Genomic DNA, 12,729 nt, shown 5'->3' on the forward strand with positions numbered 1-12,729 from the left:
TTAAACCACTTGATCGCTGGTCCAACCAAGGTCATCGAGAAAGTCCTACGCCGAACCGCGTCGATAGCTCCTTCCAAGTTCATCTTGGCCTCGAAGGCCATTAGGTGTTCTTGGAGATCTTTGGTGCTGTCATATTTAATATCGGTTGGTTTGTCAAAACCCTTAGGTAACTTATCCTTTAAGATCCTCTCAGTAAATGGGGTGACTCCTATTATCACATGTTGGCTCCTTGTTCATTTAGAATCTCGATGGTATCTTCTGTCTTCGTTGTTGTGACAAAGCTCTGGTTCCTGGGAGATACTGCAAGACCAGCGCTTTCCGTGATGCCGATCGGGTGATCTTTCATTCCTAGGTTCTCGTCATGATCGGCTCTTGGAGGTCGCTTGACTTGCGTGTTATGGTTGGTATCGCTCTTTGGTCGCGACCTGGCCCTCAAGAGTTTGTACTCTCTGGTAGAGCTCTTAAATTATCTGGATTGCTTTCTCTTATATGCCATCAGGTGCTTGGGCCTTATCAAGGTGGCAATTGTCTTCTTTTGGTTCTTGCCTTTCAGGGGTTAGCTAGTGGTGCACGGTGCTAGTTACCTTCTTGTGGGTTAGTGCGGGGATATCGTTCCGTGATTCTGATATTCTCCACAGACGGCGCCCATGTACAGAAAGTTGTCGATACAGATTGTGAGATGGATCAGGAACTTGCGGACCTTAGGTGGTGACGAAAATGGATTTTCTTGGAGCAGCGAAGGGTAGTACCTGTAAAGACAATCCGACGCTCAAGTTAGAATAAATCTGAGAGGTATAGGTGTGGGTTAGGAATGTGTGTAGCTGGGAGAGCCCTTGGCTCCTTTATATAGTTTATAATCGTTATCTTATCTTATCTGTTAGTTTAAGATACGAGAGATATTTGATTTTGAATGTTGGTTAAGGATTACTAGACCGGTTCGAGTCGCAAAAAAGACTTAGACCCAGATAACCAGATCAAAGACTACTCCGATAAAAGACCCAGAAATTAGATCCAAAACACTATATCATACTTTTACTAAAATAAATTATTTTAAAATAAAATTAATAGTATATAATATAAAAAATATTAACTTAAGTATAAAAATATAATATTTTATTATTAATTTCACTCTAAAATACAACTTTAAATAAAGTTGTATTACTCTCAGCATGATCCGAACCTAAACTGAAAATAAAACTAGATAAAAATAACAAAGCTAAACCTAAACAAATATACTTCGTGTTCAGGTCGGATTTCGTACCAGAACGAATTTTAAACACCCCTAATAAATAAATAAATAAACACGAATTTTAAACAAAAATAAACATCTTTTGCAATAACATGTATATATATACATGTAAAATGCATTTTGAACAAAACTAAACATGTTTTTCTCCCTTTATGTATATATAAATCAATAAACATGATATATATAACAAATAAATAACTGGATTTTGAACAAATTAGTAAACATAATATATATACATATACAAGCAAATATGAATTTTGGAAAATAATTGTTTTTTAACTTTGTGTTTGTCAAAATCAGTAAATATGAAATACATAAATAAATATGAATTCGGAATAGAATAAAGATATTTTTCTTTAGTGTTTATAAGAACCACAAACGAATAAACTGACGTACGTGTCTGTGTGTGTGTATATATATAGTAAATATGAATTTTGAAAAACAATAACATGTTCAAAATGTTGTTTACTAGGAAGAAAAATAAGAAATAAAAATTTCAAGCATTAAGTATGAAAATGATGAAACGAGAAAGAAAAAAAAATGTAAAGTTATAGAGGAAGAAGTAAAAAATGAATGAAGAAAAAGAAGAAAAGAATTGAAGAAGAAGAAAAGGAGAATATTGACAAAAAGAAAGGGAAAGAGAAAGAGATAAACTTACCTGCGTGATTGAGCGTATGAGCTCCGATCCGTGAGAAACATGTCATCCAAATAGGTTATAAAGATATTCAAATCATGATCATGGATAAATATGTTTAATCTGGAATAATAGAGTATAGCAGATCCATTTTTTCCCCCCAAAAAAAAGAGATGGAGAGGGAGAGAATGAAAGAAAAACCTGAACTAATATGAAAAAAAATATATTATTCTGAATCTTATTAACAAATTAAATATCTTTAATAAACATCTTAATTACTTTAAATAAACAAGATACATAAATGAGAGTAAATCAATATGGATCAGGAATGATGTCCTAGATGAATATATACAAAGGTCCATGATCAAATACAAGACGACAGTTATATACTAACTAAAAATATTATAAATGTGGTCTTAACACATCTCACTTTTGATTAGATAACATGATTACTATTCTTAGCAACTACTAGTATAAGTATACGTCATGGTTGTAAAAATAAAAATATAAGAACACGATTTATACGCAAGTTGATACTCATGTATAGAGATGCAAAATGTCAAATGAAATGAGTCACTTCCCGGGTCACGGAACTCAAAGCGTAAAACAACGACGAAAGAACCCTCCGTTGAGACAGCATAAACGTAGGACCCACAATACGTAGGACCTAGCTCACCTGTCCTCTCTTTTTCACTTTCAAAAGTGCCCCAAAAGTATTAAAAATTAATTAAGAAGTTGATACCTGTCCTATGATTATTTGAATTTGTAACTAACTGCTAGGCGCTAGCCGAAGCAAGCAAGTGTGTTAACCGTGGCCTGCCACTTCCTCCCTGGCCCAGTACGTAGTAGTCTAAGCCCTCAAAGCGTGACATAATACAACATAACAAGATAACAACAATAAAACGCCAGCGGTCCCGTGTGCGCGTCAACATCGTAGCCACGTGCTTCAAACTTTTCATATATATACTCTCTCACTCACTCTAACTCATACTCAAACTCATCTCAGGTCTCAACCATATTTCAGTTTCAAAGCAAAAAACACTATATATAGTCAACTTACAGTACTATTTCTTTTCAATAGGGTTTCTCACTTATTACAATTAGTTCCCAAATGAACAAACTCAGACAGTCATCATTTGACGAGTACATATCCACGTGTTCCTCTTCGGAAGCGAGCTCATCCAACAATAACAAGTCATCGCCGCCAAATGCCTCCATCGACTACGACGAAGCGATAACGTTGGCGTCATCGAGGCCGAAGAAGCGTGCGGGGAGAAGAATCTTCAAGGAAACGAGGCACCCGGTGTACCGAGGAGTGCGTAGGAGGAACAACAACAGGTGGGTCTGCGAGCTTCGCGTTCCAAACACCAAGTCCAAACGGATATGGCTCGGGACCTACGCCACACCTGAGATGGCGGCGCGTGCCCACGACGTCGCCGCACTCGCGCTTCGCGGGAAGTCAGCCTGCCTCAACTTCGCAGACTCCGCCTGGCGACTACTCCCCTTGCTCCCGGCGCCTACTGATGACGCCGAAGAGATAAGGAGAATGGCCGCCGAGGCTGTGAAGACAGTTACAGTTGAGGACGGTTATAGTAATAACCGACGTCCAGTAAGTACGGGCAGTGCGGTTACTGAGTACGAGGTTTGCAGCGGTGAGAGCGGGGTGGAAGAAGATGTAAAGAAGGATTTGATTGTTGATACTAACAATGATGATTATTACATGCATGATTGGGTTCGGAGCATGACGGAGGAGCCGTTACGATCTCCGCCTCCATTTTTCAGATACGATTTTGGCAGTAGCAGTAGTCATAGGGAATGGAATGATATGGAGGTTGATGCCGAGGTGTCACTGTGGAGCTTTTCCATTTGATTTTAATTGATTTGATGTATAGCTTTTGGTTATTATTCAGTGTGCAAACGTTTTATTGTTATTGTTGGTTTTGTACTTTGACTTAGTTTAGTTTTCTTCTGCTTTTCTTGTTTCCTCTCTTATCATTGGTTTTATACTTTTATTCATTTCGTACATAATTCTAGGAGTGAGGGAATTTATGTACAAACTGGGAATAATTATTACATGGACATAGGAGACCATGAAGAGGAGCAAAACCGCTTGTGTTTTTGTAATTCTCGTTAAAAATATTTAAGAAATAATAAAATCTTTTTTTTGAAACAGTTTAAAAATACATTATTGTGTATTTCTTAATTAATTTTATTTTTATTTTTTTATTTTTAATTATCGATCAAATAATTGAATAATATTAACTATAATAAATAGTAATTATAAATATTACATATATAAAATTATAAATATTAAAATTAAAAAACGCTAAAGACATCCTATATAATTCATTAGAGGAGAGAAATTACTAGGAAAACAATTTACCAATTTTGTTTCAAAGACCCCATATACATTATCGTATTCGTGCGTAAGTAGGGGATTGAGTTATACTTGTATGTACAACAGTACAAGCGATGCTACAGTTGAAGCTTTTCCTATTCCAATAACCAAATATAACTAATCTTGTTTTACGTACCCAGCTACTTTATTACGTAGTCTATTGAGAAATTAGGCTTTATTCATTTAATTTTATTTTCTCCATCGTCCTTTAGTTTATACACCTACTGTATATAGTGTTTGTTGACATTGACAAACAATTGACAATACTCTAATTTGTTAGTTAATATTTTGTTCCACCTAGATTTTTGGATGAAGGTGGATTTTTTTCCCACGAGAAGATAAATGTAAATTTCATTAATTTGTGTCCTTAAATATACGGTTTTCCTATTGGAATACATCAACATGTGAAACAATTTTCATTAAAAAGTTTGATACTTAATGTTTTTAATGTATTGCAAATGAAAGGTATCAAACTCAACGGATAGAGATGAGACAAAAGGAGAATAAGAAAGAAATAAGAGAAAAGAGAAGAAAGCAGAGTTAAGAGAGAGAATTTGATTGATTTGCACTAACCGTAAAAAATTAGTACCAGATTGATTCGGAAACTTTTAAATATAGGAAGTGTAGTTGTCAGTTATCATAACAGAAAATCACTTACTAAGTGGGAGACTGCCACAGTCCTTGTCTGAGGCGCATAGCGACTTACCAATTCAATGTATGTCACGTGAGAGGGAGACTGCCACAATCCTCATATTCGAACGTAGGTGGGAGACTGCCATAGTCCCTACGACGGAGAACAATGCATATCACAATTACATATTCAATCTCAGAGATCATTGCTCATAGCACAAGTCCGCTTATACTCATCTCATTAACCATAATCATTCATGTTTCTCAATTCATTGTCACTTCAACACTCCGCCAAGACACTCAAGCTATTCCAACCACAAAACTTCCCAGGTCTAGTTACCGTCTTCTAAACTTATAACAGAAATTTATCAATTTAATTTACTAACTCACCTCTAATAGTCTTAGGACCTAATTACTAGATAGGAATCTTAAACGATAATTAAAGAAGTTTAGAAATCTAGAAAATCCTTGAAAAAGTGAAGAAAACCATTTTTCAGCAAAATAGGAATTTCGTGTATGCAAATCCCTGCCCGCGTACGCATGCCTTGGAATTTGGGTCGTCCGCGTACGCATGCAGTGCCCGCGTACGTATCCAAGTAAAATTGGACCATGCCACGTACACGTCCATGCTCCGGGTACACGGAAGTGCTAGACAGAAGCCATTACCCGCGTACGTGAGCCTTAGCAGACTTGGAAAAATTTTAAAGCTGCAGAATTTCAGATTTTTGCACCGAACTGCAAACCTCATAATTTCCTCTATAAAACTCTATTTTCCTCAAACTTTATATCATTTTAAATCTCTTGAAATTATCTTTAATTAAAAACAAAAATCATTCAATTTCAATATCTGAGGCTCGAGTTATAATCTGCCAAAGTTTATTAAAAATAATGTTTTACAAAATCATACAACATTCTCTAGTTTCCAAAACTTTCGAAACCCAATCAATCCAAATCTACTCAATTTCATCAAAATACTACCATACACCACAATTACCATTTCATTGCACTTCAATCATTTCTGTAACACCCTACCACACAGAGTCTTATGCTTAAGTCATAAAACAGAGGTGACAAGGCATTACGACCTCTAAAAGTAAAATTTAGTACGTATAGTATTGTGAAAATATTTATAACTAGGAGCCTTTGAAGAAGAATGGGTAAATCAAAACCGATAAATCAAAAAGTGCAACACTCCGATCGATAACGTAAAGGAACGGATATGAGATAAGCTAACATGAAAAGATATACAAAAGAGTGCCAATAATACATATATCAAGACTCGGGACTCGGCTTGCGAAGATAACCAGTCCGAGCATATAAGTATACATACATATATAAAGAATTTTCCAAAACACAACCCAAAAGACAAATATACAGAACCTGTCTCTCCAAAATATACAGAGGAGTCAATAGAAAATATATAAATACACAGTAGAGAATATAAGTATCTAACAAGTATATAAGATCAAAATAAAATCCGCAAAGGCTAAGGATCTCCACCAAAACGAAGTCTCCAACATGCCTCAACAAGGAGCCTCACGTCCTGCATCTGAAAACCACAAAATTCGCATGGGTGAGAATTAGAGGTTCTCAGCAGTGCCCAAATATCTAACATGTAATGTCCTGGGAAAGGCGAAGGCAATCCTAGAACTTCCAGAATTATAATTAAATTATATAAACATGCTAAACCATGAGGAATGTAAATAGGCAACTATCTTACGGATCTTCAGACTAACTAAGTATCCCCTTTCCAAATCTTGCAAACCTTCCAACCGCCAACAGTAACGGAGATGCAAGCACAAGTAAATCAAGCAAGGAATGCACAAGTAAGAAGCATATAGGATAATTAGGCAAATAGCAAATAATGATGCAGTCAATTAGGCAATCCAGACAATTCACATATAATGTATATGATGCATACCTGTCCTAGTGGCTGATGAGTCTCATCTGTCGGTTATAAAGCCAATTCGATAAGTCCTGGTAGCTAACCATTGGACTGTCCCTCTGTAAAATAGATCGGCCTCTAGTGATAAATGACTACTGAACTATGTCCTCGGAGGCTGATCATCCAATCCTTGAATCCGAGCTTTTCTTTCTGATGTGACGCGAAAGTGTGAATGTCGAAAAGGGGGGAGTGTACCTGCAAAGGCACTCCAAAGCTTAAGTCAGTATAGTGTTTTGCTATCTCTTGTACAAGAAAAATGTTTTACCTTCATTTATATGATAGGTTTCTCGTCCGTTACGCTTTTTGCATTTTATCGTTGATTTTGGAATGATGAACATCGTAACAGACAATTTTACTACTTAAATGTTAGTTATGATAAGAAAATAAACGAAACCGAGTTATGACTCATAAAAGCCAAGCTATAACGGGTGATACTGAGTTATAGCTCGTATTGATGATGGTCATAATACCGAGTTATAGCTCGTATTGATGACGGCCATATCACATCCCCCAAGCTTAACCTGAGGATGGTTTTTTAATGAAGCAGGTTGAGCTTCTTCTTGATGAGTTATAACTTGGTTAAATAGGTAACCTCGGTGATCCCCCAGTTCAACATACTTCATTAAAAAGAAAATTTTATTGTGGAAAGTGGGGGGTCGTGTCCACTTTTATTGAGGAGAGAGAAAGATTGCTTGGAGAATTTAAAGCTTGTTATGTTTCCAAAGTAACTTTACCGTTTGATTTGATTGAGGTAGCAGTTACTTTGGGGTGTGGTTAAGTTAATGGTTTGGCTACCAAGTTGTTTATCACTGACCTTTGGTTTCTGCTACTTGGAAAGCAGAATGAGTAAAAGAGGTGTGCATGCCATTTCTCTTATTTTTATTTTATCATTTGCGTCTTCTTCCCTGTGCTTTTCTGTTCTTATTTTCTCATGGGGTTTGAGAAGGAAAAAAAAGATAAGATAGACTGATCTTATGACTGGGTTAGTGAGGATGTGAGATCGCGAGTTTCCTTATTCCTTGATGAAGCTGTTGTGAAGGAAGTGAATGTAGCCAAGGTTGTAAGGGTTGGTTCTGGAGTTTAGGTTGAGTTGTTGCCATGTAACTTTGATGATAGGGTTTATCATCGGGGGCAGGGGTTTGAATTTTTCTATATGCACAGCTGTGTCTTAGAAGAGCTGAGAGTTAGGTTGCCATTTACAGAGTTTGAATGTCAGGTTTTGAAACAGTTAAACTGTGCTGCATCTTAGCTTTATCCGAACGGGTGGGCGTTCCTCCGTTCCTTTGAGATTCTGATGAAATTTCTTGAAGAGATGCCATCAGTGGAGCTGTGGAAGGGGGATGGATAAATTTCAATAGCACCCCTGGGTTTGGTATATTCAAGTTGTATAAATCCTCTTTTAAGGATTTTAAGAAAATGTACCTCAAGGTTAGAAACCTGGAAAAAAGATTTTCCTTTTTATATTGATGAGAATTTGGCCGAGAGGTTTCCATTGTGGTGGTGCTCGAAACCTCAGAATATACTCAGTCCCGAGGTTATATCTCCCGAGGAATGTTTGTTTGATTGAGTTTTTGGTGGAAAATATTGATCGTAAGGATCTGATATCCATGTATGAGTTACTCAAGTGGTAAGAAGACAAAGATGTTGTTTTAGAGTACTTGGGTGAATTTGGGGTTTTTTTTGATGTGTATATTATTTTTAGGGATGTCTGACATATGTTGTGTTCTGCAACTGGTAAATACCCTGGGGTTTCAGCTGCATCCCTAAGGTGCCGATTTAAAAATAAAAATTTGGAGAAGGAAGTGTCATCGTCTAACCGCGAAAAGCAGTTGTGGCTAGAGAAGTTACTCAGCCCCCTCGGAGTCAGAAAAAAGTAATTTTGAAGAAGAGAAAGTCGGACGTGGTGGAGTTGTCCGAAGATTCTAGTGGGAAGGAGCGGGGGGTTCCTTTGGAGGAAATACAGGCTTTCATGGTGAATCATGAAAAGCTTCATGAGATGTCTAAACAAAGTGAGGGTTTATCAGTGTGGGGGAAGGATTATCCTTATATGGTTGTGGCGGATGAGTACTGCCAATCTTCAGCCGATGTGTCTCTGGCTAATGAGGTCGGTGAGATGGCGATCGGGCAATATATGCAGGTAATCATCTGACTTTGTTTACACTGTCATTTTATTGGAGCAGTAAAATTTTTTTTGAGCATCTTTAATTCCTTTTTGTGATAATGGTTTGTAGGTTGTTGGTTTGAGGCTAGCTAGTTTGGGGCGTAGCCAGGAGTTGAAGCATAAGAAGGTGATAGTTGAAAGAGAGAAAAACTCGCTGATAAAAGAAGAGTTGAGTAAGAGCAAAGGTATGGTTACCGAGCTGGAGACTAAATTGGCTGATGTTGAAAAATAGTTGAAAGAAACCAAAGAGAACTATGTTAAGGACGTTGAGGATTTGAAGAGAAGGAAGCTGACTTGGCGAGCATGGAAACTCGGTTGATTGAAGTGACTGCTCAGCTAAAAGAAATGGAGAAAAAGAAAGGTGATGAGATTTTGGATTCATTTGTTGAAGGGTTTGAAAGGGCTCACTTGCAGGTGAAGTTTCTGGCACCAGAAGTTGATCTATCCGAGATGGATCCTGGGAATATCGTCCATGATGGCCAGATGGTCGAGGATGATGGTGATGTTGAAGATGAGGCTGATAATGTTTAATGTGTTTTGTTTATCATCGTGTTTTGTTTTATAGAACTTCATATGATTTTTTGAATATTTTGCTGCTGCGGATGTAATAGATAATAGCTTGTGATGCTTTTGAACTTGGATTGGGTTGTTTAGGTTGCAGGATTGTTTGCCTTTGATTATATGGCGTATTTGAAATTGCTTTTTGTTTTGGGAAAAAGCTTTGCTTAATTGATCGGAATATTTCTGTTTTGTATAATATGATTGTCGAGTATAGGTAGATTGTAATTAGACGAGAATTGTCGTCGTTTGAACTTTATGGACGATAGATAGAGTTCCATCCTTTGATGATGAAAATGACTGACAATATAATTTGCGTACACGTTTAGTTAAAGAGAATGAGATAAATTTTATTTCTCATGTACAGTAAAATGTTAAACCTTTTGATACAAAGGTGCAGGTAGGCTAGCCTCGTTAAAACCCCTCCAAACAAAACCCTTTTGGGAAAAAATCTTGGTAGTAGGAAAAAGAGTACAAGCCTGACCCTGACTTTTAACTATAAAATTTCTTTAGGGAGGAAACATTCCAAGTATTAGGTAGGATTGTATCATTTATTGATTCTAGCTTATATGCTCCGTTGCCGAGGACTTCTGTTACTCGGTATGGGCCGTCCCAGTTTGCTGCGAGCTTTCCATGGGAGGGTGGTTTTCGAGCAGTCTCTGTCTTTCGAAGTACTAAGTCACCCTTTTGAAATGATCGGCTTCTTACAGACTTATTGGGTCGCCGAGCTATTGTCTGTTGCACTGCATGTTGTCGAAGTGTTGCTATGTCCCTTATTTCCTCGATGATATTTCCGAGCTTCATCGTGGCTACCGAGCTTAGTTCTGATGGAGCTTTGCGAGATTTCTAGTGATATCATAGCTTCAGATCCATAGACAAGTCGGAATGACATCTCTTTCATTGTTGATTGTGGTGTTGTATTATATCCCTAAAGGACTTCAGGTATTAATTTGGCCCAGAGTTCTTTAGCGTCATCTAACTTCTTCTTGAGTGCATGCAATATGACTTTATTTGCGGCCTCGGCTAATCCATTTGTCTGAGGATGTTCAACCGAAACAAAATGCTGTTTGATTTTAAGGTTCTACAAAAAAGATTGAAATTTCTGATCGGCGAACTGGCGACCATTGTCAGTGATTATATGGTGTGGAATGCCGAAACGGCAAGTAATAGTTTTCCAAACGAAAAAAATCATTTGTTGGGATGTAATCCTGGATAAAGGTTAGGCTTCAACCCACTTTGAGAAATAATCAATTGCAACTATGAGAAATTTTACCTGGCCCAGTGCTGTTGGGAATGGACCGAGTATATCGAGTCCCCATTGGTTGAAAGGCCAACTAACATCAGAATGATGTATATTCTCGGCAGGAATATGTATTATTGGTGCATGTTTTTGGCAATTGTCACAAGTCTGAACCTTGTTTTGGCTATCATGTTTCAACGTTGGCCAAAAAAAACTGGCGCAGAGGATTTTTGAGGTTAAGCTCCGAGCTCCTGTATGCGTTCCGCAAATTCCTTCATGTGCCTCGGCTAATGCTATATCGGCTTCAGCTTTGTTAAGGCACTTTAGCAATGGGCGAGTGTATCCTCGCCTATATAATGTTCCATTGAGTAATGTGAAAAAAGATGCTTTTCTACGAAACTTCTTTGTATTGTCGACGTTATCTGGTACATGACCTGTTTGTAAATATTGTATGAAGTCGTTTCTCTAATCCCTTTCCTGTGTAACACTTAACATATCTATTAGACTAACACTTGGAGATGTTATAGTGAATTGATGTAGTGTAGATAAGTCGGATTGTGTGCTGCCGAGTTTAGATAAAATGTCGGCCCTTTGGTTTTGTTCTCGTGGTATGTGTTGTATTTCAAATTTTGAGAATTTTGAAGTTAAATCTTTCACTAACAGTAGATATTTAGAAAGAAGAGGATCCCTTACCTGGAAAAGGTCGTTTACCTGTTGTACTATCAGTAGGGAGTCACAGTATACCTTTATGGAAGATATTTGGAGATCCAAATAAAGTCGGAGTCCTGCAACTAGGGCTTCATATTCGGATTGGTTGTTGCTGGCTTTAAAAGATAAGTGTAAGGAATGTTCCAGGATAAAGCCATCGTCGGCCTCCAGATGGATTCCAGCTCCACAGCCCTCATTGTTGGATGAGCCTTCTACATATAAAGTCCTTTGCTTTGTACGGTCATCTTCTGAAGGTATTGTAAGCTCTGCAATAAAATTGGCCAAGAACTAGGACTTAATCGGTCCTCTGGATTGATACCTGATGTCGAACTCGGACAATTCGATTGCCCATTTTATAAGTCTGCCTACAATTTCTGGTTTGTGTAGCACTTGTCTTAATGGGTGATCTATTCTGACATAGATTACATGGCTCTGGAAATAAGGTCCGAGTCTTCTCGCCGAAAATATTAGGGCTAAGGCGAGCTTTTCTATTCTGGGATAGTTGAGCTCGGCGTGTTGGAGAGTTTTACTGACAAAGTATATCGGATGCTAAACTTTGTTCCTTTCTGTAACAAGAGCAGAACTTATCGCCCAATCAGTAACTGATAAATATAAGAATAAATCCTCCCCTTGGAGGGGTTTTTACAAGATCGGCGGTTGTGAGAGAGTTGTTTTTAGTTTGGTAAAAGCTCTCTCACAGTCGTCGTTCCATTGAAATTTGCTTTATTTTATTGTTTGGAAAAAAGAAATAGACTTTGAAGCTAACCATGGTACAAATCTCGATAGCGCAGCAAGTCTTCCTGTAAGGCGTTGTACTTCTTTTACTGTTTTTGGGCTTGTCATATCCACAACTGCTCGGCATTTGTTAGGATTTGCCTCAATGCTCCTGCTTGTTAGTAAAAAACCTAAGAACTTACCACCTTGGACGGAGAATGCGCATTTCTCTGGGTTTAGACGCATGTTGTAGCGGCGTATTTCGCCGAAGATTTCTGTTAAATCGTCGATATGGTTTTTGCTGATCTTTGTCTTGGCGACCATGTCATCGACATACACTTCGATATTTCTGCCGATCTGTTTGGCGAAGACCTTGTCCACAAGAAGTTGGTAACTTGCTCCTGCATTCTTTAATCCAAAGGGCATAACTTTATAACAGTAGTTACCGAAATCAGTGATAAATGCCGTTTTACTTTGATCAAAGGGGTGCAT

The 12,729-nt window shown here is 37.7% G+C and overlaps 1 protein-coding gene across 1 annotated transcript; it reads left to right on the forward strand.

Annotated features, from left to right (window-relative positions):
• Positions 1-2,886: 2,886 nt before the first annotated feature.
• Positions 2,887-3,814, forward strand: LOC130936889 (dehydration-responsive element-binding protein 1E-like). The gene has a single exon (XM_057867041.1). The coding sequence runs from the start codon at positions 2,995-2,997 to the stop codon at positions 3,751-3,753; it is 759 nt and encodes a 252-aa protein (XP_057723024.1). The 5' UTR covers positions 2,887-2,994; the 3' UTR covers positions 3,754-3,814.
• The last annotated feature ends 8,915 nt before the right edge of the window (positions 3,815-12,729 follow it).

The sequence above is a fragment of the Arachis stenosperma genome, chromosome 1, assembly GCF_014773155.1.
Source record: "Arachis stenosperma cultivar V10309 chromosome 1, arast.V10309.gnm1.PFL2, whole genome shotgun sequence".
Classification (NCBI taxonomy): domain Eukaryota; kingdom Viridiplantae; phylum Streptophyta; class Magnoliopsida; order Fabales; family Fabaceae; genus Arachis; species Arachis stenosperma.

Excerpts from the sequence above, each read along its gene's own strand:
- LOC130936889 (XM_057867041.1), top strand. The coding sequence starts at position 2,995 with ATGAACAAACTCAGACAGTCATCATTTGACGAGTACATATCCACGTGT.